General features: G+C 38.7%; 1 protein-coding gene across 4 annotated transcripts in view; it reads left to right on the plus strand.

Moving 5' to 3' along the window:
• Window positions 1-15,512, plus strand: part of IPO8 (importin 8) — a 56,886-nt gene that overhangs the window by 17,038 nt on the left and 24,336 nt on the right. For 3 of the 4 annotated variants that reach the window (XM_058191779.1, XM_058191778.1, XM_058191780.1), the window contains 11 exons: window positions 53-209; window positions 2,826-2,915; window positions 4,310-4,404; window positions 4,701-4,785; window positions 5,523-5,657; window positions 8,085-8,184; window positions 9,280-9,356; window positions 11,734-11,850; window positions 12,993-13,082; window positions 14,065-14,230; window positions 15,267-15,427. In XM_058191779.1, coding sequence (XP_058047762.1) covers window positions 53-209; window positions 2,826-2,915; window positions 4,310-4,404; window positions 4,701-4,785; window positions 5,523-5,657; window positions 8,085-8,184; window positions 9,280-9,356; window positions 11,734-11,850; window positions 12,993-13,082; window positions 14,065-14,230; window positions 15,267-15,427 — 1,273 coding nt within the window. The remainder of the gene's footprint in view (window positions 1-52; window positions 210-2,825; window positions 2,916-4,309; window positions 4,405-4,700; window positions 4,786-5,522; window positions 5,658-8,084; window positions 8,185-9,279; window positions 9,357-11,733; window positions 11,851-12,992; window positions 13,083-14,064; window positions 14,231-15,266; window positions 15,428-15,512) is intronic. The other variant, XM_058191781.1, reaches the window with a different exon arrangement.

The following is a 15,512-nucleotide window of genomic DNA, read 5'->3' on the forward strand; positions in this document are numbered from 1 at the left end:
CAACAAGTAAACTTTACTCCTGAAATGTAGTCGGTTCTGATTCCTTCCATAGATATAAGAAAGCTGAGGAACGAGAGCCTCTCATTGCCGCAATGCAAATATTCTTGCCTCGAATTCAGCAGCAGATGATCCAGCTTCTTCCTGACAACTCCCATTATTCTGTGCTCCTTCAGAAACAGATCTTGAAAATATTCTATGCACTTGTTCAGGTATGGACCTGTATACTGAAAGCAGCAACAGTATGAAGAATTCCCCAAAAACAACAACTCCTTTTTGGAATTGCGACCCACAAATGCATATTTTGAAGTAGGCATTTATTGATTTCAAGGCAGCTACTTTCAAATCTGTGCGTTTAATTTTTAGACATACAGCATGTGATTAAAAAAATGTAATGAGACTGTATCTTATTTATTTACTTATTAGATTTTTATCATGCCTTAAATAACTCAGGCAGCAAACATACCTAATACTCCTTCCTCCTACCCTACAACAACAACCCTGTGAGGTGGGTTGGTCTGAGAGAGAGAATGACTGGCTCAAAACCACCCAGCTGGCTTTCATGGCTAAGGCAGGACTAAAACTCAGACTCCCGATTTCCAGGCCAGCACCTTTACCATTACCCCAAATAGGCTTTCTTCCAAACATCTTCCAAACATTTCTTTGCTGTTTACATTGAATTTTAGAACAGAACAGAACAGAATGTTTAACAGAGTGATGGCATCCGGAGAAAAACTGTCTTTGTGTCTGGTTGTTCTGGTGTGCAGTGCCCTATAGCATCGTTTTGAGGGTAGAAGTTGAAACAATTTTTTCCATCAGACGGAAAGGAAGGAAATATCACTCTTAAATGATATTTGCTAGCAGAGTCTAAGGAAAAGATTTTCTTGCTATAACCTGCAGAACTTCCTTTCTGTTTTGGGGTTACTACTTTTTTAGTCCTGATCTGTGCACCAAAGAAAATATGTAAGAACTATGCAAGTATACATTCAGGGCTTCCTTTGGAACAGAATGGGAATAGGTTACAGAGATTCCATATTGCTGTTTTTAATGAAGCTGAAGTTTTGTGCAAATCATAGACGGCAGATTGTATACGATTGTTGTAGAAATTTTTCATGGGCTTCCAGCAGATAAACTTGTTTTGTTATTAATACTTGTTAAATGTATATACTGTGCCATCTCATACACATGACTTGGAGCAGCCAACAACTTAAAAAAAATAATAAAATAGTAACCAAAATTACAAGTAGTCCTTGGCTTATGGCCCAACATTTCTGTTGCTAAGCGGCACATTTCTTAAGTGAGTTTCTCCCCATTTTATGAACTTTCTTGCGCATTTGTTAAAGCGAATGATTGAATTTAGTAACATGGTTGCTAAATGAATCTGACTTCCCCACTGATTTTGCTTGTTGGAAGGTCACAAAAGGGGATGAGGTGACCCCACCCACCCTGCAACTATCATAAGAATAAATCAGTTGTCAAGCATCTGAATTTTGATCACATGACCATGGGGATGTTTCAGTGATCATAAGTGCAAAAAATCTTTTTTCACTGCCATTGTAACTTCAGATGGTCACTAAACAGACAGTTGTAAATTGAGGACTACCGTTATCGCAAAATGATTCCAATAGGTCCATGTGCTGCTTCCAGTCCTGAATGTTGTTTTATTTCTGGACTGAAGTTTTACTTTGTGGAGATTATTGCGACTTCATTTTCTATTGTTTAAAATGGGGCAGCAAAATCTGCCTCTTCCAGGTCCTTAGAAAGGGCTCAGTAGTAGATAAAAATGCCATAATCCAGTGTAAACATCTGGCTGACGGTGCAACTAATCATAACAATAATTTATTAGATGAAGGTACATTTTTTCATCCTTGCCTCAGTTCGCAAACACGAACTGTTCAAACTTGCATTTTAAATGCTTTCTCAATATTGGGTGTGTTTCTCTTATATTTGGTGGTATACTGTAAGAGAGGAGCTCCTGCTGTAATTAACTAAGAGCAAAAGAACATCCTGGGGTGGGAGGTTTAATCCACAATAGAAGACATGTCTTTTTTTTTTTTTTTTTGCTGATTACGTGTAACTATTAGCTCACTGTCATAACAAAAAGCAAATCCCAAGTCTTTTAGCACAGAAGAAAATTGAGATGATAACTGGCTGCTTCCAATGGCTAACTAGCTGGCTATCATAGTATATAGGTTTCAAAGACAACAAAGAAATACCATATTTTTCAGAGTATAAGACACACTTTTCTCCCCTTAAAAGTGGGTGAAAATTTCGGTGCAGCTTGTACACCGAATATTGGGGTGGGGGGGGAGGGTGGTTGGGGTGGCACCGATCAGCTGTTCTAGAATGGGTGACGGTGGTGAACAGGCCATGCTGAATGGGCTGCGGCGTCGGCCAATGGGTGGTGGTAAATGGGCTGCGGCAGCGGCGAATGGGCTGAGCTGAACAGGGTGTGGCAGTGACGGTGAACGGGTGGCAGTGAATGGGCGCAGTGGCAGAAAATGGGCTGCAGCGGTGAATGAGTGGCGGCAAACAGGCTGCAGCGAATAGGCCAGATGAATACCTGATGGATACTGGGAGGCAAAGGCAGATTTTTTTTTCTTTTCCTCCCCAAAAAACATAGGTGCATCTTATAGTCCAGAGTGTCTTATACTCCAAAAAAATACGGTAGTCTATGGTCATTGGAGGTTTTTAAAAAAGAGTACTCTAGCTTCCAGTTAATACATTGCCTAAATTGTCTGTATATTTTGTAATATACAGTCAGGGACTGTATAGTTTACGTATTCAATGATATTGATATTCTCTTTTTCCTCCTCTTTTAACTTCAGTACGCTTTGCCACTTCAGCTGGTGAATAACCAAACGATGACTCAGTGGATGGAGATTTTCCGGACTGTCATTGACAGAAGTGTGCCTCCTGTAAGGTTTACATTACTGGACAGCTTTAATATCCTTTGACCGCATTGGCAAAAAGGGAAGTTTAGGTTAAGGAACATTTCTATCCAACTATATGGAGGGCTTGTTCTGCTTGTTCTGCTTTTGCCGTGTTCTTGTACTTTAAAAGAAGGCGTTAAGGAGGAAGTGGAGCCATTGCTCATACTCTCTTGCTTTTCGCTCAGCAAGAATTATCATGTACGAAAAGCAAAGCAGTTGGAAATCTAGGTATGTAAAATTGTGATTCTGACTAAGGTTAGTAAACACTGCAGTGCCTGGATCATGCAGGTCTACTTTTCTCTGACCATGCTTTCTTTGGCTCCCACGCTGGGAGCAGGTTCCTGCTGGTGGTAGATGGGAATATAATTGCTACATTACCTATATGAGATTTTATTAGTTGAATATAGGGCAACCCATAAGCCTGTTACAACTCCATTGCCAGATTGTGCTGCTGAAATACGGCAACAAAATGGCTAATTGTCATCTTGCTTTGGCCTACTTTTGGGATAGGTTTGGAGTATTGAGAGTGGGTATGTGAGAAGCTGGTCTAGCAATCCTACTCTAAACGCTGAAAAACCAAGCCATTTTGACTCCATGCTTTCGGAAATATCACTGTAGCACAGGATGGCTTCCTGCAACTCTGGAGAAAGTTCTTGCTACTCACCCCTGACAAACAGAGTTTAAAACCTGTGGATCACTTTATATGAATGGCATGCCTCCTTGAGAACATGCGAAAATAAGATCCTGTTAACAATAGGCCATTGTCAGCACAACAATTTGAAGGTCTCTTTCTAAGCTTCTTTCTAGGAGCTGTGATGGTGCAGTGGTTAGTTTGCAGTATTGTAGGCCAACTCTGCATTCCATTGCCAGGAGTTCGATCCTGACCCTCTCAAGGTTGACTCAGCCTTCCGCCCCTTCTGAGGTCGGTAAAATAAGAACCCATATTGTTGGGGGCAAAATGCTGACTTTGTAAACTGCTTAAAGAGTGCTGTTAAGCACTATGAAGCGGTATGTAATTGCTGTTCATCATCATCTCCTTTTAATAACCCCATAGTCCCTTGCGGGATGGAGTCTGGCAACTGAATGGAGCTGAGTGTTTACTGGCCGGATGCCCTTCCTGTTGCCAATACAGAATTTTATTCAGCAGATATATTCTCAGTGTGCCCAGAGAGAAATATCTGCCTCTACCTAGGATCGAACCCATAGCCTCCTGTTTGTGAGGCGAGAGCACCACCTCTAGGCCACCGCACCACTCAGGTATCTAAATGCTATTGCTATTGCTAAATTGTCTCTCGAGGCTATGAAGGCTGTAGATTCTAATTATCATGTTCCATTAATGTTAACTGCATTGATGGCTGATGGTTCTTTCTTTTGGTTAGGAAACTCTGCAGGTTGATGAAGATGATCGGCCAGAATTGGTGTGGTGGAAATGTAAGAAGTGGGCTTTTCGGATTGTTGCTCGTCTTTTTGAAAGGTTATTATGCTAATAACAAAGAATGACATTACTAAATCCTGTTTTGGCATGTTTATACTGTTTCCAAATCGTAAATGTTTTTTTAAAAAGTTGAAGTATCAGCAAATCTTCAAAAAAATTGTTCTATCTGCTAGAAAAATGTGGCAATTTAATGGAATTTGTGCGTTCCTTTTGCCATAAAGATTGCCTTTAATTGCATGAGTGAGAATTAATGGGAAGTTTATGATAATGAGGTATACTTTAGTATCTTCGTATAAAGTAATACATTATGTTTTTTTGCTTTTACATTTTTAAAGATATGGTAGTCCTGGAAATGTAACAAAAGAATATTTTGAATTTTCTGAATTCTTCTTGAAAACCTATGCTGCGGGAATCCAGCAGGTAAATGCTTGTCTTATTTAGTGAAATAACATGGCAATATGGTAGTGAGCATTTTAACTTGCTCTTTTGTAGCATACACTGAAGACATTGTGAGGTAAAAGAGTAATGATTACACCACTTGGATAAGCCTTGGATAAGAGGGTATGGAAGATGATTGATCATATCCTGTAAAACTGTTTATAAGTTGTTATGGATAATGAGGTGGCTTGTGTTCTCTTAGTCAAAACAACCTAAATTTTAGTATTTACAACCCATTAAAAGCCCCTAATTTTACTGATGCTTCACTTTAAGTTTTATTGCTGGAAGCTCTTTTGTAGCTCTCATCTCTGAGATATCAGTTAGTTGACTGTTTGGAAGTCAACTGATTTGGCCCGCAGTTTCCAGCTGATGATCCTAATGAATTATTACAGGAATCTTCTTTAAGGGATTTCATTTTCATCATTTTCATTCAGAAAATTGTTAATGGATCAGTACCGTCCTTAGGAGTCTAGGAAAATCCAAGGTACATTTTCTATGGAAATGTGATTGCCAGCTTTACTTTTTTAAGTTAGATCTTTCTCCATCATATCAATCTGTTAGCTAAAATTAAAACATCAAGGATGTGAGAAATATATTAGCTTTTCTCCTTTGCTTAAAATGATTATGCAGATTTTTTTTTCAGTACTTCAAACGTGATGGCTCAGTGTTGAGTTCTGATTGTATATAATTATGTCACAATGCCTTCAACTTCCTTTTAGGTACTCCTAAAAATCTTGGATCAATACAGGCAGAAAGACTATGTAGCTCCACGTGTCCTTCAACAAACATTAAACTATCTGAACCAGGGAGTCCATCACTGTATAACCTGGAAGCAGATGAAACCCCATATGCAGGTCAGTGTAAGAGTAGCAATTTGTGCCTGTGGATAAACTCTAAAAACATGAGTTAGAAATTTTATGGTAATTTTGAAATTGAGGTAACAATTGAGCGAGTTATAACTGTAAGGGCAACACAGCCACAAGAACAAAGATAGCATATTTCCCCCAACAATCTGGGTCCTCATTTTACCGACCTCAAAAGGATGGAAGGCTGAATCAACCTTGAGCTGGTCAGGATCGAACTCTTGGCAGTAGGCAGAGTTAGCCTGCAATGCTGCATTCTAACCATGGCATCACAGCTGCTCGGATAACCAGTTAATTACACAGTTGTTTCATTTGCCTGTATTTCTATCTTACACCATGCCTGTTAGGTCAATTTCCAGAAATAGTCATGTTTAACCGACAGGATATTGCATCAAATGTAAGGCTGTTACCTAGTGAATCTTTTCTTTTGCCATTTATCCCCCCACGTCATTATGTAAAAGGTGTGATATGATTCACTGCAGTGCAAATTCCCACAAATAGTACAAATTGTGCTAGAACTATTATTGCCGTTTGAGTCACAATGTGCCAAGGCGGGTAGTCAACTTGGCTGTAGCATTCCAAATCCGTTTCTAAATGGGTAGAGAATAGCACATCCTTGTATGAAGGATCTATTGTAGAAGGAAAGATGGAGTGGGATGTAACAATTACCGTCATCTCCCCAGCATTAAAACGCCCCCATCCAGTGCAAAGATTCATCTGAAGTCCTAAAGTACTAATTCCTGAGATTTTATCAACTGGAGTTGGAGCGTATGGTGGGCTTACAATCGCAGGAAAAGAAGCAGTTGCTTTAAGGAGGTGCAGAGAGAGGCTCCACAGTAGGTTTTGTGCAGCTCCAGAGTGCTGCATGACCTTAGTATTTTCATTTTTCATTTTGTCTCTTTCCTAAAATCCTTTACAGATGATATTTCTCTGCATATATAATTTTAGAAATATTTTGAGGGAAGTGTTACATTTGACTTGGTAAACATTGCCGGTGATTCTCTTTAAGTCTCAATTCATAACTGCAAAATGAGAATAAATGATGAATTACACATTTGCAATATAATATTTAAAGCATAAAAGGTCTTTTTGGGCTTATTGTGAATAATGAGATTACTATTCTATTTTTTTTATTAGCAGTGGAAATTGATATGTCTCAAATTAGCTTTTTTCTTCTTCCTCTCTGTTAAGAGTTCTCCCAACAAGAATGATAATCCTTAGATTTCTTTCTGGCGGATAAAGGATTCTATTGTATCTCCTTCAATATAGTTTTTTTTCTCCCTCAAGGACCTTATCATGTACCTGGGCAAAATTGAAGGCTGCATAAGATGCACTTTGTTTCCCATAAGTAAGACACAAAGAGTTTGATGCAGCTCACCTGTCAGATCTTTGGTTTGGGTCTAACTCTTTTGGAAATGAACAAATGTAATCATGATCAATCTGAGTGAACAAGTAGCCTTTAATTATATCTCGGCTGGAGACAAAATAATTGATGCGAGAGTTTAGCACTAGCAGTAGCACTTAGACTTATATACAACTTCATGGTGCTTTGCAGCCCTTCTCTAAGCTTTTTATAGAATCAGCTTATTGTCCCCAACAATCTGGGTTCTCATTTTACTGACCTCGGAAGGATGGAACACTGAGTCAACCTTGAGCCCATCAGTTTGGTCTAGTGCAGGGTTCCCAACCTTTTCTATACCTTGCACCCCTTACAAAAGGAAATAATTATATGCATATAATTATGCATATACACTATAATTTTGAAACTTCTAAACCCAAGTTTTCGCACCCCCAAGGGGTGCAAGCACCCATGGTTGGGAACCCCTGGTCTAGTGGTTAAGGCACCAGACTAAAAAAGCAGAAGAGATCCATCTTAGCCATGAAAGCCAGCTGGGTGACTTTGGGCTAGTCACTCTCTTTCAGCCCAACCCATCTCATAGGATTGTTGTGAGAAAAAAAAGAGGTAAAAAGTATGTTGGATAGGTCACTGCCTTGAATATTTGTAAAATGAGTAAAGCTGGAATACAAACAAAATGTGGATAATGCTTAAGGAAAGCAACTCTGAACCGGGGAATATATTCCTGGCTTTAAGAGGATCTCCACAGGATATATCGTATAGTGCGGCTTTATGAAGAAGGGTTTTTTAGAATGGCCAACTATATGATTATTAACTATTATTAAGATACAGTAAATGAGCATCAGTTTGTTGTAGTGGCTAAGATACTGGGCTAGAAATCAGGAGGTCATGATTATCCTCCCTTAAGCATGGAAGCTGTCTAGGTGACTTTGGGCCGCTGACTGTCTCTTTGCTCAACCCACCGCATAGAGTTCTCGCTATGGAGAAAATAGAATAGATCAAAAATAAAGGTTGGATAGCAAAGATATTACATTTGACTTCCTCTTTGCTTTTCTTATTAGACTTTGTGTGAAGAAGTCATCTTTTCTCTGATGTGTTATAAAGATGAGGATGAAGAACTCTGGCAGGAGGACCCATATGAATACATCCGCATTAAATTTGGTAATTTTTATTTGTCAGTTGTCACTGGTATCTGCTCCTGGAAAATCCCTGGTGATGATACACATTGCTCTGCATTTAGGTCAGCCAACACTTGGGGGGGGGGTTATTTGCACAAAACCAGAGGGCATATTCTGTACTGCAGAGTGCCTATATATCTGATTGCTTATGCAGTCCACCCCACCCCACTCCTAAGCTCCTGTTTTCCATTACCCTTGTGAACTATGATTGTAGAGAAAAGGGTATAAAAAGTGGGAATGGAAGTTGACAGAAGCAAAGATAATAAAAAGATAAGACATTGGTTGTGAGCAGTTCATCCCCAATAATGATTACTATATTATAATGATAAACATGTTTGTTTCAGTTGAAGGTTATGGCATGGACAGGTGATGAAAAATGAAATATGAAAGTATTTGGTTGATGTGTAGAAAAATTGCTTTGGCAGTGCAGCCAATGCTGGTCAGGATTTAGACTTCTTTTATGAAGGTCAAGGTAATCTACTAAAAGCTTGAAGAGAATCAAACTTTATTGTGGTTAATTGATTCCAACATATCTTATTTAGAATCAGATTTCTTGAACAAGAGTTTAAGAACTATTTTCTATTAATAACACACTGTTTGCATATGCCTATTTTCTCATTCCAATATTGAATATGAAAATGTAGGTGTTCATTACTATACTAAGAATTAATTGATTTATCGAGTGTGGGGGTAGAAGAAAGTCTTATTTTTCAATGATGGAAAGACCGACTCCAGATTTACCATATTATACTATTGCTAAATATATGTTTCTATTTATGAATTGGCTGTTTATTGAAGCTGGGGGAAAACTGATCAGTGTTTGTTCCATGAGAGGTCTAAAAATGTAATGGAGATTCTTGGCCTTTTAAAACTCTTTTGATTTTCTGTTTTTTTGTTCTTTATATTTCTTTTGTTGATTTTTCTTTTTTTCCACTTTACTTTCTTTTCTTAATTACTAAAGCAAAAAAAGAACATCCAGAAAAACCAATTACTAGCTTGTCCATGTTTTGTCACATTTATAATGATTTGTTAAATTGTCAGCAGTTGTGTAGTAACATCCTTTTTCAAATTTTTCAAGATGTGTTTGCGGATTATGCATCCCCTGCAACAGCAGCCCAGATTCTTTTGTACACTGCGGCAAAAAAACGAAAAGAGGTACGTCTCATAATTTTGTCAAAATATGATGGCTTTTTAAATGGTCAAATAGTATTTATCTGTCTGTTCTTTAACATCAGTTGTGGCATTTATATTCATTTCCTTCCAGTTGTAAAAAAAAAGTATTAAATATATATTTATCTTTAGGACCTCCGAGCTTGAGTATATAGCTTGTACCATTCCTACAATTAGAATGCTACCTTTGTATGTAACTAAATTATTTTAAGGTAAGGAATAGCATTGGCTTAAGATCTTCTAGGATTTTTTATTTTTGTATTGATAGCAGAGTGCAAGCTCACATTTCAATTGCCATCAGATCCAGCACGTCTTTTTGACATCCAAGGACAGCTTTATTAGTTGCTGCTTCTTTTAATTAATTAAGATAGTATAACTGGGAAAATGGAGTATTTTGTACACCCACAGAAGACAGTGGAGTTTCTTCTCCACTCCAATATTGAGATGTTAAAAGATTTCCCTTGGACTCTGCTATCAATTTTGACTGTTGACTGTTTTGTTTAAATATAAAAAACACATCTAAGACAACTGTCAGTTTATTTGACCCCAAGGCAATTCTAGAATTTATAATTTTTTATTCTGGAAAAAGTACCTGGCTTTCACAATTTCAGACTCTAAATTAAATATATATATATACAGTGGGGTAAAAAAGTATTTAGTCAGCCACCAGTTGTGCAAGTTCTCCCACTGAAAAAGATGAGAGAGGCCTGTAATTGTCATCATAGGTATACCTCAACTAGGAGAGACAACATGAGAAAACACATCCAGAAAATCACATTGTCTGATTTGTAACGAATTTATTTGCAAATTATGGTGGAAAATAAGTATTTGGTCACCAACAAATAAGCAAGATTTCTGGCTCTCACAGACCTGTAACTTACTTTAAGAGGCTCCTCTGTTCTCCACTCATTACCTGTATTAATGGTACCTGTTTGAACTTGTTATCAGTATAAAAAACACCTGTCCACAACCTCAAACAGTCACACTCCAAACTCCACTATGGTGAAGACCAAAGAGCTGTCGAAGGACACCAGAAACAAAATTGTAGACCTGCACCAGGGTGGGGAGACTGAATCTGCAACAGGCAAGCAGCTTGGTGTGAAGAAATCAACTGTGAGAGGAATAATTAGAAAATGGAAGACATACAAGACCACTCATAATCTCCCTCGATCTGGGGCTCCATGCAAGATCTCACCCCGTGGGGTCAAAATGATCACAAGAACGGTCAGCAAATATCCCAGAACCACACGGGGGGACCTAGTGAATGACCTGCAGAGAGCTGGGACCAACGTAACAAAGGCTACCATCAGTAACACACTACACCGCCAGGGACTCAGATCCTGCAGTGCCAGACATGTCCCTCTGCTTAAGCCAGTACAAGTCTGGGCCCGTCTGAAGTTTGCTAGAGAGCATTTGGATGATGCAGAAGAGGATTGGGAGAATGTCATATGGTCAGATGAAACCAAAGTAGAACTGTTTGGTAGAAACTCAACTTGTCGTGTTTGGAGGAGAGAGAATGCTGAGTTGCATCCAAAGAACACCATACCTACTGTGAAGCATGGGGGTGGCAACATCATGCTGTGGGGCTGTTTCTCTGCAAAGGGACCAGGACGACTGATCCGTGTAAAGGAAAGAATGAATGGGGCCATGTATCGTGAGATTTTGAGTGCAAACCTCCTTCCATCAGCAAGGACATTGAAGATGAAACCTGGCTGGGTCTTTCAGCATGACAATGATCCTAAACACACCGCCTGGGCAACGAAGGAGTGGCTCCATAAGAAGCATTTCAAGGTCCTGGAGTGGCCTAGCCAGTCACCAGATCTCAACCCCATAGAAAACCTTTGGAGGGAGTTGAAAGTCCGTGTTGCCCAGCGACAGCCCCAAAACATCACTGCTCTAGAGGAGATCTGCATGGAGGAATGGGCCAACATACCAGCAACAGTGTGTGAAAACCTTGTGAAGACGTACAGAAAACTGTAATTGCCCACAAAGGATATATAACAAAGTATTGAGATGAACTTTTGATATTGACCAAATACTTATTTTCCACCATAATTTGCAAATAAATTCGTTACAAATCAGACAATGTGATTTTCTGGATGTGTTTTCTCATGTTGTCTCTCCTAGTTGAGGTATACCTATGATAACAATTACAGGCCCCTCTCATCTTTTTCAGTGGGAGAACTTGCACAACTGGTGGCTGACTAAATACTTTTTTAGCCCACTGTATATATTTCAATGTATTTTACTGAAACAATAATCTATGGTAGTTTAAAACTGATCTTAATGTTAATGACTTTCCTAATGAATTTGCTTGAGGTTTCATTTCTTTACTTTTTTTGTGTATGTGCTGTTTGTTTAGGTGTTACCAAAAATGATGGCATTTTGTTATCAGATTCTCACTGAGCCCAACATTGACCCTAGAAAGAAAGACGGGGCATTGCATGTAATTGGATCACTAGCAGATATTTTGCTGAAGGTAAAACCATGAGGTTATGTGAAATGGTCTTATCTCTAGAGATTTGACACCCGGGATTTGTGATGCTTCAAAAAAAGCCTTATGAAAGAGCCCAGCTGCATAAATGTGTCCTGGATTAAAAAGTTTTCAGAAGTGATTCTGTAGCTGTCAGGCTGGGCAAGAACTGAGCCAGGACTTAACAAAATAATAATAATAAGGCTTTAGTGATGCTTTATAGCCTCTGTAAAAATTGCAGAGGCTATAAAGCTATAAAGAGGCTAGTGTTGAATTTGTCCACTGGTTGAACAATGCATTCTGCTCCCTGCTACAAGATTGAATTCATTTCTGTATACCCCAACCTCTTGCCAGAGGAATCAGTGCTGGTAGTGAATGTCCATGTCTGCACCTTGACATTTTAAAGTGCTTCTTCTATATTTAGTTCATAATCTGCATGCCGAAGCCATGCAACATTGGAAATCTCCTCAAGCTAATTCTCATATTAGGAATTCAGCTTTGGGTTATGCTGTGATTGCATACCCTTGTAGAATTCTTAATAATTGATCATGGCAAAGCCACATCCTTTACAAGTACTCATTCCATGTAGGCTGCTGTTCATCTATTCTGTTTAAGAGCCGCGGTGGCGCAGTGGTTAGAATGCAGTACTGCAAGCTAATTCTGCTGACTGCCAGAAGCCTGGAATTTGGCAGTTCGAATTTCACCAGGCTCAAGGTTGACACAGCCTTCCATCCTTCCGAGGTGGGTAAAATGAGGACCTTGATTGTTGGGGGCAATAGGCTGACTCTGTAAACCACTTAGAGAGGGCTGTAAAAGCAGTGTGAAGTGGTATATAAATCTTAAGTGCTATGGTTAGTCAATCAATTAGAATACTCCTGTTCAGGCTCACATAGCTGGGCTGATAGCAGTAACAAACATTGTCACTGCATTTTGTTAGACAACCCAAGTAGTGTGATATGCTGTGTCCTTTTATTTGAGTAGTTTCAATTTTACGTTTTGGCATCTACCTTTTTTCTTTTGCTGATATCAGGATGTTTTCTAAAAATTAATTTGAAGCTGGTGTAACTGTTTAAGAATTACATGAGAATTATTATATGTAAAAATGGGGACAAAGGCGCTTCTTTTTCTGTTAATTATTACCCCATTAGAAAAGCATGTTCAAGGATCAGATGGAATTGATGCTGCAGAATCATGTCTTTCCGTTATTCATGTCAAATCTTGGATATTTAAGAGCAAGAGTAAGTGAATAGAACATATGCCTTTTTCCATGATGGTTTGGGGGTTACCTGCTTGTGCCTGGAGATAAATAGGTATTTGTAAAGAGAGCTAATAGTGTGTTTAGCAGAATACACATTCACCTTACTCATTCTCATGCTAAAGCTGTAAAGCTTGATTGGAAGGCCGGCATATCAAGGTGGACTCAGCCTTCCATCCTTGAGGTGGGTAAAATGAGGACCCAGATTGTTGGGGGCAAAATGCTGACTCTGTAAACTGCTTAGAGAGGGCTGTAAAAGCACTACGAAGCAGTATATAAGTCTAAGTGCTATTGTTAAGTGCTGTATTGGGACAGAAATTACTATTCCCTTTAACATAATTATTGAGAAGCAGAACTCTGTGTAAGCTTTTGTAAGATTGGGATAAAGATTATTTTATATTTATACATTTTAATAGGCTGATTCCCAGAATCCCACACGAGATGGCATCTTGGTTGCTGTTTCATATATCATCTTATTTTATGCTGTTACAGTTATTTTATTTGTTGTTACCTAGAAAAACATAAGTCCTCCAGTCCTCCATTTCTATCAGTCTCCCATGTTTCCTCTAAATCAAGGGTCTCCAACCTTGGCAACTTTAAGACTTGTGGACTTTAACTCCCAGAATTCCTCAGCCAGCAAAGAATTCTGGGAATTGAAGTCCACAAGTCTTAAAGTTGCCAAGGTTGGAGACCTCTGCTCTAAATTACATATAGAAGGTGAAGGATAATATTCTGTATAGAAAAGCCTTGAGCACCAAGAAAGATTTCTTTGAATCTCAGTATCTAGTTTCAGTGCTGCTTTATTATGAATTCTTTTGGGGTGGGTGAACAATTGTGTTGTGGAGAGGACTGCCTTGAAAACGGTAAAATAGAATGAACTCAGAACTGTTAACATGCAAATGATTTCTCTATAAGAGTATCTGATCTTGAATAGCGTCTGATTTTAGTTTTTTCTTGTGCCACAGTCCTGTTGGACCCTTCATTCATTCAGCACCTTAAAATTTCACAATGAGCTCAATCTAAAGAATGCCGTTGAACTAATAAAAAAGAGCTTGATTGAAGACAAAGAAATGCCTGTCAAAATGGAAGCTGCCATTGCACTTCAGTCCTTGATAAGCCATCAGGAGCAAGGTTTGATTTTCACTTTCCTTGGTTGCTGTAGTTCCTCTTCATGGACTTTTTTTGTGTCCCATCTTTTTTGTTTCTTTTCCTAACCATCATCGTATGCAAAGAATCTCACTTTTAATGTTCTGTTGTTTATCTCTGTTTATTTGCCCCTTCCTTCCTTCCTTCCTTCCTTCCTTCCTTCCTTCCTTCCTTCCTTCCTTCCATCCATCCATCCATCCATCCATCCATCCCCTCTTCTTATCGCTACCTTTCTTAGTTTATGGATTATCCTGTTTCTTCTTTTTTCGCCAATATACTTAAAAATTAATATTAAACTATTTTGCCTTTTATTTTTACTCTACCTTTTGTCTCCGTTTTTATCTAACTGGGTATTTAGATATGGTTGGAGACAGGGATTGCTACATACAAAGATATTAGTTTCAAAATGTTTTAAAAATAATACTTGCATTTATATCAGAGTAAGTCTTCCTGGTAACTATAAATTTATGAATTTAGGGGTTTTGGTCAACAGTATGGAATGGATTTGCATCTCTTTCTTATAGGATGATTTTTTAAAGATTCCAAATCAGGCATTCCCTGTTAATGCAATTCTTGTATGAAAAAGAAGCAGGTAGACAGGTAGAAATACAGAACATCGTTACCAGAGGCAAAAGAAAGATACCAAGTGCGATTAAGAGCTCATTCCAACAAGCAGATATTTGTCTTGTAATCCATTTTAGTCCCCGACTTACAACAATTCATTTAGTGACCGTTCAAAGTTGCAACGGCAGTGGGAAAAAAAGTGATTTATGACCGTTAATGACCAGATTCATTTAACAACTGTGTTATTAACTTAACGGCTGCAGTGACTCACTTAATAACTGTGCCAAGAAAAGTTGTAAAATGGGGCAAAGCTCGCTTAACAAATGTCTCGGTTAACAACAGGAATGTTGGGGCTCAATTGTGGCCGTGAGTCCAGAATTTCCTGTATCTTTTTTAATCCCCTCCCCACCCCCCACCCCCGTGTTATGTTTAAATGTATGTTTGGGTTTCTTTTTAGCAAAGGAATACATTAAGCCCTACATCAGGCCTGTCATGCAGGAGCTGCTGCTTGTAGTTCGAGAGACTCAGAACGATGATCTTACCAATGTAATTCAGAAGCTGATTTGTGAATACAGCCAAGAAGTAGCCACAATTGCTGTGGAAATGACGCAGCATCTAGTAAGTGAGGGTAGGGATTTTTTTTTGGATGAAGGCTACTGAGAAAATGTGTTTTAGTCCCTTTCTACAAGCTTAGTTTTTACAA

The sequence above is a fragment of the Ahaetulla prasina genome, chromosome 7 (genome assembly GCF_028640845.1).
Source record: "Ahaetulla prasina isolate Xishuangbanna chromosome 7, ASM2864084v1, whole genome shotgun sequence".
Classification (NCBI taxonomy): domain Eukaryota; kingdom Metazoa; phylum Chordata; class Lepidosauria; order Squamata; family Colubridae; genus Ahaetulla; species Ahaetulla prasina.